The sequence below is a fragment of the Diceros bicornis genome, chromosome 11, assembly GCF_020826845.1.
Source record: "Diceros bicornis minor isolate mBicDic1 chromosome 11, mDicBic1.mat.cur, whole genome shotgun sequence".
Lineage (NCBI taxonomy): Eukaryota > Metazoa > Chordata > Mammalia > Perissodactyla > Rhinocerotidae > Diceros > Diceros bicornis.
In genome coordinates, this window is record NC_080750.1 from 7,357,653 (window position 1) to 7,375,963 (window position 18,311).

Here is an 18,311-nt window from a genome sequence, read left to right on the forward strand (position 1 = left end):
GTCTTCCTTCTGTTCTAAAAGGTTTTTTTGTGTGTGTGTGTGTGTGTGAGGAAGATCAGCCCTGAGCTAACATCCATACCAATCCTCCTCTTTTTGCTGAGGAAGACTGGCCCTGGGCTAACATCCTGCCTATCTTTCTCCACTTTATATGCGATGCAGCCACAGCATGGCTTGACAAGCAGTGCATTGGTGCACGCCTGGGATCCGAACCCCAGGCCACCGCAGCGGAGCCCACGCACTTAACTGCTACACCACAGGGCCGGCCCCCTGTTCTAAAAGTTCTTAGTCATTATGTCTCCAAACATTTCTTCTGCTTCTTCCTGTTCTTCCCATCTAGGACTCTGATTAGACATATGCTAGACCTTTTCCATCAATGCTCCCTGTTTCTTAACCTCTCTCTTTTTTTTTTTTTTTACATTTCTTCCTATGAACTTTCTTGTCTTTTTAAGTTTTTTTTTTGAGAAAGATTGGCCCTGAGCTAACGTCTATTGCCAATCTTCCTCTTTTTCTCCTTTTTTTCCTCCCCAAAGCCCCAGTAGACAGTTGTATGCCATAGTTGTACATCCTTCTAGTTGCTTTATGTGCGACGTCGCCTCAGCATGGCTTGATGAACTCAGGATCCAAGCCCAGGATCTGAACCAGGGAACCCTGGGCTGCAGAAGCAGAGCACGTGAACTTAGCCGCTATGCCACTGGGTCAGCCCCGTCTTAAACTCTCTTTTGTATTTTCCATCCCTTTGTCTTTTTCTGTTGCTTTCTAGGTGATGTTCTGATTTATCATCCAGTTCAAAAATTCTGTCTTCAGCCAGAGCTAATATCTTTTCAAATATATCCGGTTCATTGAATTTAACATTTTTAATTATTATATTTTTTATTTCTAGAAATTGTAATTGATTCTTTTTCAATCTGCTTGTACCTTTGTATAGTTTCTTGCTCTTTACTCACACATTCAACATACTCTTTCAGTTCAAAACCTGTATATTTTGTAGTCTATATCTGATAATTCCGTTGTCTAAAGTCTCTGTGGGTCTGATTTTACTATCTGTTGTTTCTGCTTTCATTCGTTGTTTCTTTTTGCCTTATGCATTTTGTGAGCTTTGACCAGGAGCTCATATTTCTTGGTATTTTTTAGGTGGGAATTCTTTGAAGCTTGTATTGAAGGCAGATTCCTTTAGAGAAGATTATGTTTCATTTCACCAGTTGCCTGAGAAAACTACCAACCGTAGATTATTTTTAAATAACTTACTTTAAAATAATTAACAACTAGAGGTTTTGTGGACCGTGTGGCATCACATTCTCAGGAAAAAGTTTTGTTCTCCTCCATGAAGTAGCATGTTTTCCCACAGGCAATTTTCCTGGGAAGTAGGGGGAGAGGATGAGGATTTATTTTTAGCCCACTGTTACACTGAAGGTACAGCCTTTTAGGATCTCAGTTTTATGCAGGGGGGCAGTCTCCTCTTATACTTCCCACCTGGGTAGGCCTTTGGTTTTATTTCCTATCCTCCCACACTCAAAGATATTGAAAACCAAAGTTTCAGCTCACAGCGTTTGGCAAATACACTCAAGGCAGACGCTAGCTTCTCTGTTGGTTAACTTTCTGGGTTCCAGTTTCTACTTGGTTTTTGTCTTCTGAGTAGTCCTTCATTTCTTGCCATTTCATCGATATATTGTAGAGATTTTTAAATGCTTTTCTAGCATTTTTAGTTATTTTCAGCAGGAGTGTTGGTCAGGGCATATAGTCTTCCATACTGCTAGAAATAAAAGTCTGCTCCTTATGTTTTTGGTGACTTAGAACTTGCCTCTCCTTTTCCCTTTTCTGCAATTTTAAAATGCTAACAAATGGCTGTTACCCCAAAAATATCTATCCAAGCCCCACAGCTGGATTACTCTCCAATCAGATTTTTCTTTCTCCTGTTGTTTCTCCACTTTCACCTCTGAAAGTGGTCAGAGTCTGTGTGTGGGGTTGCTCAGCGGAGGATGAAAGGGTGGAAAAGGCTCAATTGTCATTGCTGGTGCTTGACTGAAGAAATGTATTCTTATTGTCCTACACTGGAGACTAGAATACCTTTTCTCATAAAAAAAATATGATAAATGATTTTGAATGTAGATGAAAAAGTACTTCTAGTATAAGTATTCATGTACATATGAATTAAATGAGCTGTGTGAACTTGCTTATAAATACAACCAACCATTAATTGAATCCCAGCAAAGATAATTTAAATTGAGCTTTTGGAATACAATTATAATTGTAATATGCCTTGTAGAGTTCATTTTTTTATGTATTTATGTTTTTTTCCTCTAATTATATTGTAAACTCCTTGACAGTACAGACCATCTCTTATACTTTACACTTTCGCACATCTTCACACTTAGGGATTCTGACTAGTTGGCTGGAGGATTATTACAGAAGTGGCAGCCAGCAGACCATGGAAATCTTTAAAGTTCTTTTATTTTCTTTGATTCACCCCCTAATAGAGATACTAATTGTCCAGTGAAAAAAACTCAAACACAAAGGCTAAAAGAAATGGGACTTTGAATAATCCACTGATTTATTTTTAATGATGGTTGATTTATCAATTATCCTATAACTCAGCCACTCAGCTAAATTCTAAGTCATCAATAGAACTAAAGCATACATATGTCAAAATAAAACACAGAATATATGAATACATGACCATATGGCTATGTGTGTGCTTGTGTGCCTTAGACTGTATGATTCTACATTGTTGGGTATCTAGTGTTATTCTAGACTTATTTGTTTGTATGTTTGATTGTTTTTTCTGGCCTCCTTCTATTTGATTTTTAAGAAAAAGATATGAGGCGGACTTTAAAATAGAAAACATAATCCATAGATTACAAAAAATATTGGTAAACTCCCGTTATTCAATTTAGAATGATGTATAGCTCAGAGTGCCACAGTTCAGGGGGGCAAAAAATTGATATGTGTTGAAATTGAAAATGATTCTTTTATAAATGAAGCTGACCAAAATTTCCAGCAAGACTGTTGCCTGAAGGAAAATTTCCTGGGATCCAGCCTCTGTTATGTCTAACAATGAACCATACAAGTCTGGACAGATGGTTGGATTCCAAAGTGTTTCTCATATTACAGTATTTTCTTCCTATTTTTTCTCCTAAATTCTACAGAGAAAGGGGAAAATGCTATAACTTTTAAAAAGTATAAAGAATATCTTTAGTACATTTTGGGGAGTCACAAGTACTAAACATTAATTATCCTGGACATCTCTTCTTCCTTTTTAAAAAAGCTTTCTTGGTTAAAGTCTGATTGCTTATTTTGGACAGCGTGATTTATCTTCCATACTATCTTTATTGCTAGAAATACAAAATAGAAGATATATTTATGTCTTTTCCTAGAAGATCTCTTCTATGATCCCTGGCCCAAAGTATGGTAACATCATCCGTTCAGTTTTGAGCTATGGTGAGGCAGAAATTTGGGATTCATCTTTAAGACTATTCATATCCATCCAACACCAATACTGTATTTATTTCCCAAACAGCTCTCAGGTCTGTCCAATTTTCTCTTTCTCTAATACTATCACTCGGGTCCAAAGTCCTGATGTCTCTCACCAGGATTATTGCCATGAGTACCTAAGAGATCTACCTGCAGTCACCCTCTTCCTCTCGCCCCCAGTTCATACTACAGCCAAAACAGAACCATCTTTTCCAAATGCAAATCTGGTTGTGTTCCTACTGCTTCCAGTAGTTTCCTAGCACTCTGAGGGTAAACACAAAATCCTCACCTGGCACACAAGGCCCTGCAAAGCCCCTGCCTCACTGCCTATCAATTTTCTCTTTTTATGTCTAGTTCAGCCAACCTGGCCTTCTTTTAGTCCCTCTGTATTTCCTTCTATGTTAGGGCCATTCCCCACCATTTTAAGTTCATTAAGCCCTGTTCCTCTTTCAGAGCTTAATTCAGGCGTCACATCCTCAGGGAAGCTGCCCTGCACCTGCCCTGGCCTTACCCAAATGGTTAAGATAAGTCCTATTGTTTACCCTCACAAAACCATGTATCTTATCTCTACTTCACAGCACTTGGACAAAAGGAAGAGATTTATGATCCGGTGCATTAGGAATTGGGGTTTCAAGTGAGGAAACAAAAGCAAAGATGTGTATTTATTTAGTAATCAACCTCTAAGATTCAAGCCAACAATTCTAAACCACAGAGAAAAGTATACCTAAAAGTATTATGTTTAAAGTTTCTTAAAAGAACCAGGAACTTTTCAGTAAATAAATATCAGATATTCTTCAGCAGTAGACAACCTGGTCTATCCAGACTCTTGCTGAGTATGTAACTGAAGACCTGGAAGGATCTTAACAATGGTTCTAACCAACCCCTCAAACTACAGATGAGAAGAGTGAATCTCAAAAGTGAATCTCAGAGCTGTCATAAATAGTAAATGATAGAGAATGAAGTGGAATTAGCCCATAAATATCTGCTGAGCACTATTACGTGTACTAGTTTTCCTTCTTCTAGGTCCTCTTTTCATTGCTATGTACTGTCTCTGATTAAAACCTTTATAGAAACAGAGCAATTAAAGTTCACTTTAATTTGCCAGTATAACAGAAGACTACTTCCTACCTTAAGAGGATGAAACAGCACCGATAAAACATGATCATAAGCCTTTAGACAACGGGGTGATGTGCTATTAAAATTATACTATAATGCAGTTTTATTTCTTCATACATGAGCTCTTCATATTTTCATATTACACCTCTCTTTCTATAGGAAGTCCTTAAAAAAGGATCCTAGGAAAGAAAATTCCCTTATTGCTTTAATTTAGGACTTGAAGTGAGTGTCCTACTCACCCACAGCTCATCCCAAGCAAAGTTTATTCTTAACCTTCTCAACAACCAATTGCATTTCTCAATCTCCATACTAACTTTTCAGTATAGCCACCGTCTCCCCTTTTCAGGGTATGGTGGGAATGGGATATCATTGCTGCAAGGCCTCTTGCTCACTCTAGTCCACTAATTAGCTCCCTGACCAGCCCTTACTGCTTGGTTCTTTACTTAGAAAGGCAAGCTAATGGCCAGTTTGTACCATAAAACATTGACTAATAAACATTTGAGGTAAAAGTGCCATTGAAAACCATTAAGCCCAAGAACCCAATTGATGCAGGGATACTTTCTGAAATGCCTAAACAGAAAAGAGATTAAGGGTCAGCCCTAGTGGCCTAGTGGTTAAGTTCAGCGTGCTCTGCTTTGGCTGCCTGGGTTCGGTTCCCAGGTATCGACCTACACCACTCGTCAGTGGCCATGTTGTGAGGGCAGCTCACATACAAAAAGAGGAAGATTGGTCACAGACGTTAGCTTAGGGTGAATCTTCCTCAGCAAAAGAAAAAAATATATACATATGTATATACACGCACACGTTTAGATGCTTCCAGTAACTAATTCTTCACAATCTCATGTATGTGAATGCTCTTTCAAGTAACAAGAATTTTGTGTTCAAGAACCCTACTTGTGTTCCTCATCAACAAATACATGATTCTTTTAATGAAACAAGGTTGTAGCCTCCTAAAACTTTGCTTTGACAGTTCTATGTGTGTAAAGAATGTATGGGTTTGTGTATGTGTTTTAAAACCCAATGCATACAGAATATACCAGCCAGGTTAGCATGAAAAATACAAAATTTAGATTACACTGTTAGCTCACACTTCATTTTCTGTTCCTGTTAAGTCATGGAATAGAAAAAAGATAGAAAAAATGTTTTCTTGCTGTTTCAAATTCAAAACCAACTTCTTAGAGTGAGCCCATCGGGTAGTAAAGCACGTTTTACCCCAACACCAACACAATAATTCACTACTTTAAATTTCCCATGATTACTTCACTGCATGGAGATGCTAGGAGACAGAGCGAGCAGCGCCATCTGTATGACTATGACTTTCTTCCCTTTCAGGTTCTCTTGCTTGGGTAATAAGATTCTGCATGCCTTACAAGAACATCTAAACCAGACAGCAGCTCTGCTGTCTATTCTGGCAAACTCAGAAAGAGAATAACTTCCTTTGTTTTGTTTATAACGTACATTCTTTAATAAAAGAAAGGCAAACAAAATGATCTGTTAATCAAATAAATTTTTGGTATTTATCTGTAAGGCATTTTTGTACTGTCAGTGAATTATTTTTTTTCTGAAGTTACCTTGACTGCAATAGCTCATTACAATATACTCGTATTTATGAAATAAATCTCTCAATATATATGTTAAATGGGAATATAAGTAGATCCATCCATTCATATGATAGATCCATCCATATTATAGATCTAGGAAACCGGGTTTTCTGGGATATCGTTTCTCTATTTTATTTAGCAATGTGCCTGACAGTGAAGAGCTTTAAATTTGGCATCTGGCATTGCCTATCTTGGTCCAAATTATATGATGCTAAATACCATGAAGAATACTGCACAGGGGAAATCAGTGGTGGGTTATGAGAGTGCTAAACTTCATATGACCATGTGCTTGTGTCTGAATATTAGAACTGTTAGCCAGATGCTTCCTGTAGGCTTCCAAAGAGGCAGAAAGTGTGGTACCACTGGGATCCAGAGGCTCTGATGTGAAGTATGCAGAAGATACATAAATCATAGGGAATACTCATTTCACTCAGCTCTGTGTGATTCCACTGGCTTCACCCTGGGTAACGGGGTCTGCACCAGGACCCTCTCCCTTCTGCTCTCCAATGCCTTCGAGGTGCTGCGCATCTAGACCAGGCCTGCAGTCATTTCACACACTCCCCTAATAAAGTCCTCAGGGGCTGTCATGTATTTTCATGTGTTTGCCCTATTATCCCTCCCTGCTTGAGTCTTACACATAATTGATGATGCTTCAGTTAATCATCTTTCCCCCTCTTTTGTTCACCAGGTACTTCAGCCTTGAAGGGGCTCTTTTATTGAGAATCGATGTCTTCTCCTAAGTAATTGATCACCGTAGACCCAGGGACACTTGACTCATCGTCAAGGGAGGGTAACCATCATGAATAATCAGAAAGCTGTAGCTGTGTTGCTGCAAGAGTGCAAGCAAATGCTGGACCAGCTTCTGTCGGAAACGGCAGATGTGTCCGAGGAGGACAAGAGCGAGAACCAGCGGTGCAGAGGTGAGGTCCTGACAGGAGGCGCTGGGGGGAGGGCAGCCCACAGGTTCACTCTCCTCTCCCCAGCCTGAACGACACGTTCTCATCTCTGCCCTATTTTTCTTCTCTTGGCAGACGACCACCGAGAGATGAGTGGATTTCTAGGGCATGAATGGGACACGGGCTGCGGGCGGATGGGCATGGGAGGAAGCCCACTTTGTTGCAGTGAATTGCTGTCAGTTCTAATTTCAGGCTTCAGTAAACATGAGGCTACAAGAAACAGTTTAGTTCAAGAAGAACAAAGGGTCCAACTGGGCTGGTGCACATAAATTTCAATTATTAAAAAATGGAAGCAACTTCTGAATGGTGGCACATACTTTTTTACAAACTAGGCTTTTGTGCCTCATCAGTTTCCATAGACTTCTACGGTTTCCATAAATGTGTCATCTCATCTGTCCAATCTCTCCTTCTTTTTGATCATCAATGTATTTCTCATGTTGTATTCACATGCCATTCGTAAAATAAATCCACTCATACTGATAAATATTTAGTGCATCATTATCAGGGTTTAAGAACTTGGCTTTTTGCTCATTTTATAGTTTGTGCCATTCATAGTTTTAGATGAGTCATTGTTTAGGAAGTTTCAATCACAAAGTCCAGAAAGTTAAAGCAATTCTTATTTCTTCTTTAGCAAGTTTTAGAGAGGTAATCTTTTTTCCTTAGATTTCTTTTTAGCATTCAAATAAATTTTCCTCCGTTTCTATAAATGTGTCCCTTTTATGTGCTTTTAATATTTTTTTGGTATTTTTAGTGATTTGCTTACTTTACAGAAGTAAGAGTCCCGTATAAAACGCATACCCCCCATCTGTTCTGTTGTTGTTGTGATGATGTGATGGGAAAAGTTCTGGTAGAGAGTCCTTTCCCCATGTTCTTGTATACAGGTGCTTTTAGGTGCCTGTAGAAGTCTTAATTTTCTGTAACCTGTCATTCATGTAACCTGTGCTCCTTTCAAGATAAGATGCCCCATGTCCAGTCGTTTCACCATCTTAGTTTAGACATTTTCTTTCTTTACTAGCCTGATACCCTAGTGTGAGACTTGGCTTGTCAGTTACACGTGCCAGTCATCCTGAGTGCACACAGGCAGGTGTCAGTCCTTTGTCAGGTACTGGCAGGTACTCAACACCCCCAGTAATTCTCAAGTGCTGGTCCTAGTTCTCTCCAGGGCCAGTGTGTTCTGTTCTGTTATTTCCACTGAAGTTTTTCTCTTGTCCTTTTACTACATCACGTCCTTTGTCTCTTTAGCCCCAATTTCTTTAAGCTTTGTGTTCTCCCCAGTGAAGACTCTGAGCCCCTAGTCAGGTAGCATTTTCATCCCAAGTGCCACAGAATAAGAGAAATAATCAGTTTAGTTCCCGATAAGGCAAATCATGGCTGCGAAATCACTCAATTAGCCAGGGGCCTTCAGGTAAGCTGCTTGGGGAAGTAAGTGATCAGAGAGGCAGAGGAGGTTCTGCTCAGTCAGGGCTGACTGCTGGGGTTGGCTGAACCCCATAAACCAGCAGGGAGGGAACTCCTATGCTGAGCCATCGACAGTCTCAACGTTAACCATCCCCACGGCTGCTCTGTGGTCCACTGAGCACTATTGGCGCAACTGGATGCAGGGTGAACGCAGACCCCTTCCCTTGGCAGGTGGTTTCTGAGCAGCTCCAGTGGGCCGGTTGTACCGCCACTAGCCACTGCATGTGCTCCAAGAGGAAGGCATTAGTACAGGGTCCCTTATGGCGACAGGGCAAGCCAGCGGACTCCAACACGAACACTATGGTTTTTATTCTTTTCCCTCTTCCTCTCAACCCCATCCTTTTTCCTCAGAAAGTGTCCCTGTCAGCATGGGTGACTACCCCTAGAAACTTCCCCAGAGATAGAGAAGGAACTGAAATCCAAACAGAGATATATTGTTAAAACGTATTTCAGAGGCATCTTCTATTTCAGTATGCCCCATGGCCTATCCACGTCCTGTCATGACCTTAGGAAAAGGGTGGTGTGGAGGAGGCAAAAATCAGTTGTAAAGAATAGATTTGCTCCATCATCATGAAGAAATTTGAAAATATTTAAACTATTCAGTGCCAAAATATGGTGAAATTCTATGAATCCAGAAATCCCATTTCTGTTGTCATTTGACTGCTCATTTGACCCCTAAGCTTGACGTTCGCGGACAGAGTGAACAAATAATTTATCAGTCAAACTGGGACACTTTTGAGAGCACAAAGGAGTGCTTTACTAAGTACACTAAGACCATATAGGAATGTCCTAAGCAAATAGGACTGAATAGTCATCCTATTCCCAACTATTTAGAAATGTCATTTAAGAAGTTCTCCCTACGTATATCTTGGAAACATTTTCAGAGGTTGAAATTATGTCAGTGGTGAGAGAGCCAGGCTTTCCAGCAGATTGTGACCACATAGGTCCCTAGCCCCACGTCTCTGCTTTCGTTGGAGGAGTGCTGTTCAGCATAGGTGCTCAGTAGCTCTGAGGTGATGAATAGAAGGAGGGTGATTTCAGGGTGATATTTGTAAGTCATCCTCAGTGGTCAATCTGGATCACTTACTGGTGTGGTCTGTATGATATCCACTCAATGCCAAGCAGTCCCTCCCCATTAGGAGATTTCCTTACATTTCTGCCTTCTCTTCTTTTCATTTTTCACTCTCTCTGTCATATCCTTTTTGCCCTGTTTAGCACATCTCACGTAGAGATAAGACTAATCCTTCTTTTAATCATCATGGTGTGATTTACAAAAGTGATAAGATACGATGACTGTCTTCAGGGATCTTGAAGCCCAGTGAGAGCACAGATGTGGTTACAGAGCAGTGGGATGAAGGCTGAAAGAAGCATGCACCTAGGGGCTCGGGAGCACTCAGGAAGGGCATCTCAACCCCACTGGAGGTCATGGCAGGCTGACCAGAAGCGGCCATGTTTGCACTGAATGCTGAACTCAGTGGGCCTGAGCTTGATCACCAGGGGTTGAAGGAGGGCAATGCAAACAGCAAGGACGGGATGTGCAAAACCGTTAGAGAATCTTATGCAGGGCCGTGGCCTGGTCCATCTTGTTTTTGGCAAAACGGGGATCAGCAATGTGGAAGATGGAGTGGATGGGGCGAGATAGGAAGCAGAGATTCAGACAAGAATTACTGATAATGAAAAGGAGGAAATGGATCTTAGGATCCACAGAATTGGATAACCAGTTAGGTTCAGGGAGGAAGAGAGAGCAAAAGCCCTGACTGACCCCAGGGTTTTAGACTTGGGTAACTCAGAGAATGGTAGCATTCGTCAAAACAAAGAATAGAGAGAGAAACAGATTTAGAAAAAAGGCGATGAGTTCACTTTTAGATATGTCAAGTCTGAGATATCTGCAAGAGAAGCACCTAGAGATGTGTAGCTGGAAGTCTATATACAGGTCCATAATCCCTTATTCAGAACCCTGGGACCCACAAGTGCTTCAGAATTCAGAATTTTTCAAATGTTAGGAAGATAGTATGGTGCACATACTATCTGTTATATTCACATTCCAGCAGAAGCTGGGGCAGCATCTGTAGTCAAACATTAAAATTTTGCAGCAAAATCTTTAACTAATCTCGCTAGGTAGGATAAACAAGATTGTAAACGGCCTCCAGTCAATTCAAGTCTGGTTTGAGTGCCAAACTTAAGAAAAAAATCTTCTAGTTTCCAGAGCATTTGAGGTTTCCCAAGTTGGGACAGGAGATTGTGGGCCTGTATATGTGGGCTTGGCACCCATAGAGAGATTGAATTTATCTACTAATGTGAAATAAGGTCATTTCAGAACAAACTGATACCATTTCCAATTTCATTTGGGTTTTTCGTATTCAATGTCTCCATTCAAATGTAGTCCACAGTGAAAGTGCGAGGCAAGGCGAGGTCTTGGAGAAGTACGAAGAGCTTGTACAAATTGACTCTGCATGACCCAGCTGCCGCAAGCCACAAATGCCATTCCATCTCAGTCCCTTTCTCATTTTACAGGGAAAATAATATTTCCTCCATTCCTTTCTCTGATTCTTCATGCAGAGATAGTCACTAAAGTGCTTTGCTTCCTGCTAAAAACCTTTCTTAATGCCTGACTACCCCAATCTACCTGTAGGGCAAAGTAGACCAGGGCCCGCCTGACAAATAGCTTTGCGCTATTATCCTTCGAGTCAGAGCCACCAGCTCAGACTAGCCAGCAAGAGGTAGAAAAACATTTTTTGGCCTCTGAGGTGCTTCAACATAACATTGGTAACTCAACAGCCTTTTCTTTGACTGCAATTTCCTTACCTGAACTCTGACCTTTTCAGCTTCACTCCCCAGCGAATTAAGGACCCTGATCCAGGAGGCAAAGGAAATGAAGTGGCCCTTCGTGCCTGAAAAGTGGCAGTACAAACAAGCCGTGGGCCCAGAGGACAAAACAAACCTGCAGGACGTGGTTGGCGCCGGGCTGCAGCAGTTGCTGGTAGGAAGAGCCGCACCACCTGTGCCTCTGACTCCCCAAGTGAGGCATTTAGCCTCTAAGCAGTCTAATAGATTAAATTTCTTTGAAGCATCAGACAGCCCCTACCCTTATGGTCAGCTCTGCCAGATTGACTAATGTGGGGAAATAGCTTTTAGAGAGCGTCTCTTGCCTGTAAGACCGTCTGTTGGAAAGCCAAAGCAAGTAAAAGTGAAGAAGGGTGGTCAGAGGGTCTAAGGAGAAACCTGTCACCCTGAAGTATTTACAGATCCTCAGTGGGCCAGAAGCAGTAGTTCGATTCTGCCATGCCTCGTAGCATTTTTATTCTGAAATGCTCCTTTCTAAAAGTTGGGTAGCTTAAAAACAAATTCACCACTGTTTCATCAATGTGACTTGCTGTCTGAGCTATGGAAGTCTGGCACGTCCCTTCCCAGACCTAGGATCCTCTTCACTCCCTTATTTCCTCATGAGGCAGGCTGTTCAGGAAGCGTCAAGTCAAAGTCATTCACATGCTTCTCCCTCAGCTCACCTATTGGAAATTAATCAGCTCGGACCTCCAGCCCGGACAGGAGTGGGCCTCAAGAATAGCACATGCACTCGGATGGGAGCTCAGACTTCAGGCTCAGGCTCTGGGGATGCCACAAGGAGCGCTGTTGTCCTTTTTGGTAGCATTGTTTTTTACCTACATTCTCTCAGATGATTGTCAAGAAAGAGAGTCTATAGGCTTATATGTATTTTTTCTCACATAATATATATATATTTGTCCAGAGACCAGGCATTACGAGCAATGACAATATCCTATTATTTTATCAGTTTTCCTGGGAATGTGTTTTTGGGTCATCCTGAAATAAATGTATAGATATTGTCTTCGCCTATCAAAACATAAATCCTGGAAATATCCCCTGATCTGTGTACACATTACAGCATCTTTGGAGACTTAATAGAAACCTCCACGTTTCCTCCCCCGCTAAAAAAACCAAACAGACTGGGGTGAAGCAGCCTGGGGTCTGCAGGCAAAGAGAAGTGAATACTTGGAAGAATGCAGTGGAGAGCCAGGGGGTTAAATAAGTGTGCTTGGTATCGGTGGAGAACTGGGACGGAGTGATAACTGTAGTTTGTATCTCTCTGTAGAGTTTACAAGGTGCTTGCACATGCATCATCTCCTTTAATTCTCAAAATAGCCCTCCAGTGATTATTACCATTATCATCTCTATTTTACAGATGAGAAGATTAAGGTGCAGGGAGATTAGCTTGCCCAGGTGAACAGACCCGTGAGTGGTCTGACCGTGACTCAGAGCCCCTTCCTCCGTCCCACTTCCAATTCTCCCTCAGGAAGCCCCACGTGAAGAATTGGAAGCACAAGTAGAAGCCCTGAGACCTGTTTACTCTAAAGCGAGCTATAGGCTTCCAGGAAAACTTTCTGTAGTGAGGGAAATGTTCTGTGTCACTGCTGCCCAACACATTAGGCCCTGGCCACATGTGGGTCTTGAGAACTTGAAATGTAGTGAGTATGGCTGCAGAACTGAATGTTTAGTTTTATTTACATTTTCATCAATTTCTATATAAACAGACACATGTGACCAGGGCTGCTATTTTACTGGACAGTGCAGCTTGAAAGCAGTGATGCTTAAAGGAAGACCTCCCAACAATAACACTAGCATTAGCTGGAAGCTCGTTGGAAATTCACATTCTTGTGCCACCCGCCCCCATCCCATCTTACTGAATCAAAAACTCTGGGGGTGAGGGTCTGGCAGTCAGCATTAGACAAGCCCTGCAGATGATTCTGATACATGCTGGGGTTTGAGAACCACTGTCTTAAAGAAGAGAATAGTGTGCCGAGTGAGGGGGGAAGTCAGAGAGGCTGACCAGGGGTGTGAGTGGAGAAGAGGAGAGGAGGAGAGGGGACTCCAGAGTGAAGGTGGTAGGAGACCAACCAGAGAAGTCTCTTCCCCATCAATTCCGGGAGCCGTCATTTAGACTGGAGCCAGTTCGCACAGGGCTGGTAGTCGCTTCACTTGCTTGGAAAGCCCTGTGTGATCTGGCTGGTGGCATCTGAGAACTTCACAAGCCTTCCAAGGAAGTTGACAGTAGGACAGCTGCTCAGAGGGAGGGACCCTTATTTTGACCTTTAGGGCTTAGAAAGTTCCTCTGAATTTCGAACATGGGCTGAGAGGCCGAGATGTAGCACCCCACTACCAGGGTTTCCCCCTGTCGCTCCATCCTGCAGTCACCAGATCCCCCTCCCTGCATTCAAAGCCAATAGTGACATTAGCTGAGAACTGAAGATGGTGTTTTAAAACATTTGTCTCGCTGCATTTGGGGGTAAGTGTGAGTTGGGAGACAAGCTGCTTGTAGTTGTTAGACTGTTTTAAGAGTCCATTTTATTCCTTCTACCTTCCCACTATATATTGCACAGATGTGACAACTGGGGGAAATAGAGGCACGGAGAATTTAAGAAGTTTGTGCCCAGCTCACACGCTCACACAGTGGCAGCTCTAAGAATCAGTTCATTAGGCTTCTTTAGCCCCTAATGTATTTAACCTGAGAGCTTTTAGAACTCTGAGCATCATTTTCTTTAGCTTACCCAGCAAGCTATAAATTAAGCCACCACACCTCCTCAAGACTCTTAGAATGCTTTCCTATTGTGTCAGACCCCAAGTGCACAATTGCTAACCCACTCTGTTTTGTAAACACAGAGAACTATAGCACCCTGCGAACTCATGATACTTTTAATATCTTAGTCTGTCAAAAGTATCTTGAATAAATTCCATAATTAGTTTTTGTCCCATTATCCGTTGGTTTCAATATTATACTTTACTGAAGCCAGATGACCATGTTCTAATAATCAATTAATTGTGAGATTCTGTTCTCACATAAAAAATATTTAAAGGCTGCTGAGTTTGTCTTTTCCATTGTCTTATCTCTTCTTAGTGTTTTTTCATAAATCTAAACTTTCCATGATTCTTTTTTTGCCTTGAAATCAATCCTTCTCATGAAAAGTTTCCCCTCCATTTTTAAAATTAGCATTACACTTGGAGTGTAGACATTGTGCCTTTTATGTTATTTCCACAAATAACAGCTCAAAGTTAAGCATAGAATTGTGCTCAGTGCCTGAGTTGGTGAAATTAAGGGTCATTTATAATGTTACTCTCTTAAGCTGAACTTAAGGAAAATTATATGTGTTTTGTGCTTTGCTTTCTGTTCTCCACTGCCTCCCCCGTTTCCTCCCTCCCCACTCCCCTCTTCTCCTCCCCCACCCCCAGTCTTTTCTCCTTTGGTGTGTGGCCACAGACAGAAATTTATGGCAGAGGCCAACCTCCTTTACACTCTACACAAAGCTTGCTGACTTGAGAGGGTTTGTCCGCTCTCTCCCAGAAAAAACACCTGCAGTAGGCCCCCGGAGAAACCTGGAGAGATGGGAGATTAATGTGTCTGTAATGGCCGGTCAGTATTTGCACATTATGCCCTCTCCCCAGGTAGATGGGTCTTCCCGAGATGATACCAATTATTTATTGCTGAAACATCTGTTGATAACTGCAGCTGCCCTGTGAAACAAAGCATATCACAGGGTCACAGGCTATAAAACTCTAAAATCCTACCTCATGCTAGTTTTAGACTATTCAGTAACAGCCTCAAGTCCATGGGTTACCGTCATCTGTAACGTCTCATCGCGCCATAGAGAATACTTTGTAAACACTGCAGTGCCCTGCACTACAGGCTTTGAAGTATTATTTCATCCTCATCGGTAATTTATATTCCAGTGCCATTGTACTGTGGGAAAAAGAGGGGGAACCTTTTTTGTTTTCCATTTAATTGTATATCGCCTGCCACTTTGACCTGTATTATTAGTATTAGTCAGAAAAAGGATTTTCTCCCTCTCTTATTTAAAAATAAAATTTCAAGGGAAAGTAAGCGCTCCTTCAGCTCTTTTCACTCAAGACAATGTTTACACTCTGAGAGGGAAAGATGAAAAGCACAAGCAATTTTTTTCAAGTGTCGGAGAAGGGCATTTCAGTTTCTGAAAGAGAACAGTAAGGCCCTTATAAATATCATTCAGCAAAACCTTTGATGGATTTTTCAAAAAGTACTGAAGGCATTTAGCCTGAGCTTCAGTTTAGCTTGGTTTTCGGCGGGCACAGGAGAGTTCTAACTAGAAAACCCATCCTTGCTTCTGAGGTGCCAGGGAATGAAGGCACCGGCCTCGAGGTGAATGCCAACTTTGTAATTTCTTCAGTAACTTTCACACTTCTAAGAAGGATGATTTCTACACAACTAAAAGAAAATATGAAAATAAAGTTTTTGAACAGGAGGTAAAGGGCATGTTTGCATCTGCGTGTCTGTGGCAGTTGGGAGCAGGCTGGGTTGCGAGGCCAAGGAGAGGTGTCTGATAGACCCTGCTTTGAGCCTTCCCTGGAGGTTTGGGGGTCCTGAGGCTGGTTGGGGCTGGCCTGTCCCCAGCCCTGTTTCTGTGGAGGGAGGGAACTGAGTTGAGCGTGGTGCCTCTGCAGGAGACACAGGATAATTTTTATAGGTTGGCAAAAGTACAGTCTGAGGAGATGAAGCAGGCTCAGAATGAGGATATTTTTTCCATTTCCTTTCCAACTTTACAACCATGAAAACGAGTAATCTGATAACTTTTATTCCACAAATGTTTTTGGAACTATCTGTGCTTCCTTGCAGTAATTTGAAGAGAGACCAAAAAAATAAATGATTAGTTGTTTTCTTATGCTGTCCTGGGTGAAAAATCTTTGTGGGTATGTCAGGTTTGATAAGTTTAGTTTTCAGAATATTTTTTCTAATGTCTCTTCGGAGAATCTTGATACTTTTAACTTATTGATATTTTTATTTTTGAACTACTTAAATATTAAAGGGCCAAGAGTTAAAACATAAATAAACATGTATAAATATAAGAGTTGGTCATTACAAGATTTCAGGGAAATGTTTTAAAAACATCTAGTGTGATTAACCTGGGACCAGAGAGGTGGAAAAGGGTCTTTAGCAAAAGACAACTAAAGTATGAATTTATTAGGAAATGAAATGTCAAGTTGAAAAAAGATACGTGGTGTGAGGATGTGGTAAGAGGTGAGATGATATCCATGGGAACAACAAAGTTCCCTCCGTGAATAAGCTCTGGGTTAAAAGATATTCTTAAAACTAGTTTAAAAAACATTTATTTCAGGTGCTAGTTTTCATATTAATAATAGAGAATTCAAAAGCAGTTATAGGTGCTTTTTGGATTATGTTTTTTTTAAATAATTTTATTTATTTATTTATTTTTCCCCCAAAGCCCCAGTAGATAGTTGTATGTCATAGCTGCACATCCTTCTAGTTGCTGTATGTGGGACGAGGCCTCAGCATGGCTGGAGAAGCGGTGTGTCGGTGCGCGCCCGGGATTCGAACCTGGGCTGCCAGCGGCGGAGCATGCGCACTTAACCGCTAAGCCACGGGGCCGGCCCTTGGATTATGTTTTAAGCCACCCAGTTTGTGGTACTTTGTTATGGCAGCCACAGGAAACTAACACACCAAGCGGAAGCCAGCTTATGCACATGTGGAAGATAATGAAGCAAGAAAGCTCTCAAATGACTTCCAGATTCTTAGCATGTGATCCTATGCCTCTATAGAGAAGAAGGCAAAATAAACCACAGTCCACAGTCAAGAAAAGAGTTTGTTCAAAGGATCATTTCAACGAAAATTGTTTCTAAAAGAAAAACAAAAAGTGGATTCTACTATATTATTTCATCCCTAAACATGACCGGAGAAAATAGATTGGAAGAAACACATCAGTCTTCCTACTTCAGTTTTGGGTTGTAGTGCAGTCAAGAGCCCACTAGACGTCTCCAACTGGGTGTCCCAGATACCTTAAGTCCAGCATGTTCAGAACTGAACTCATCATCTTCCAACTCCCTCCCCTCCACCAACCACATTTTATCCTCCTCCAGTGATCGCAATCTCAATAAATGGTACCAGAAACCACCCAGATACCCAGATCAAGACCTAGGAATCATCTTTAACTCTATCTTCTCCCTCAACCCTCATATCTCATTGGTAATCAAAACCTATTGATTCTACTCTTAAATATCTCTCAAATGCATCTTCCTTTCTCCAACTCTACTGCAGCTCTACTGGTTCTGACCCTATCATCTCTTTCCTAGATCCTATCCAGCTCCCTCTCCCTACCTCTAGTCATGGCCGCTTAAGTCTAGATAGGGTCAAGTGTTCAGACACCTAAGGGATGAGGGTCAGGCTTTGCTGCACCACTTCTCTAAGAGCAAGTACAACTACTGAGCTGCTCCTATCTTCACCAGGGAGAAGCGGGAGTCATTAATTAAATGACGCAGACAGTGAATCTTTTCACTGATAAAAGATTGGAAATGCATTGTGCTTGTTTCCGAATTTTCTCTCTTCCCATTTGATAGCCTGCTATAAGCTAGGTGTCATTATTTTCCTGTTCTGTTTTTGGAGAACACTTTAGCACACACGTGTGCACACACGTATACACACATATGCAATATACATACATATCTATATAATTGGTATTCGGGGACACAAGTTATTTCTTTATCAAATGATAGAACATCAAAGGTAGAGGGAAATTTAGAGATCATCTATTTCAAGCCCATTGTTTGACAGGTGGGGAAACTGAAAAACAGAGACAGTAAGAAGGGGGCCACCGCGAGTCACACAGCCAGTGAGTGGGAATGACAGGACTACAACCCCAGGTGTCCCAACCCTGGG

General features: G+C 41.5%; 1 protein-coding gene across 2 annotated transcripts in view; it reads left to right on the plus strand.

Moving 5' to 3' along the window:
- ALPK1 (alpha kinase 1) overlaps positions 1-18,311 on the plus strand; it is a 113,495-nt gene that overhangs the window by 46,943 nt on the left and 48,241 nt on the right. The window contains exons 2-3 of one of the 2 annotated variants that reach the window (XM_058549920.1): positions 6,874-7,105; positions 11,425-11,579. In XM_058549920.1, the coding sequence (XP_058405903.1) occupies positions 6,985-7,105; positions 11,425-11,579 (276 nt within the window). In that variant the 5' untranslated portion in view covers positions 6,874-6,984. Of the gene's footprint in view, positions 1-6,873; positions 7,106-11,424; positions 11,580-18,311 lie in introns of those variants that run through there. The other variant, XM_058549921.1, reaches the window with a different exon arrangement.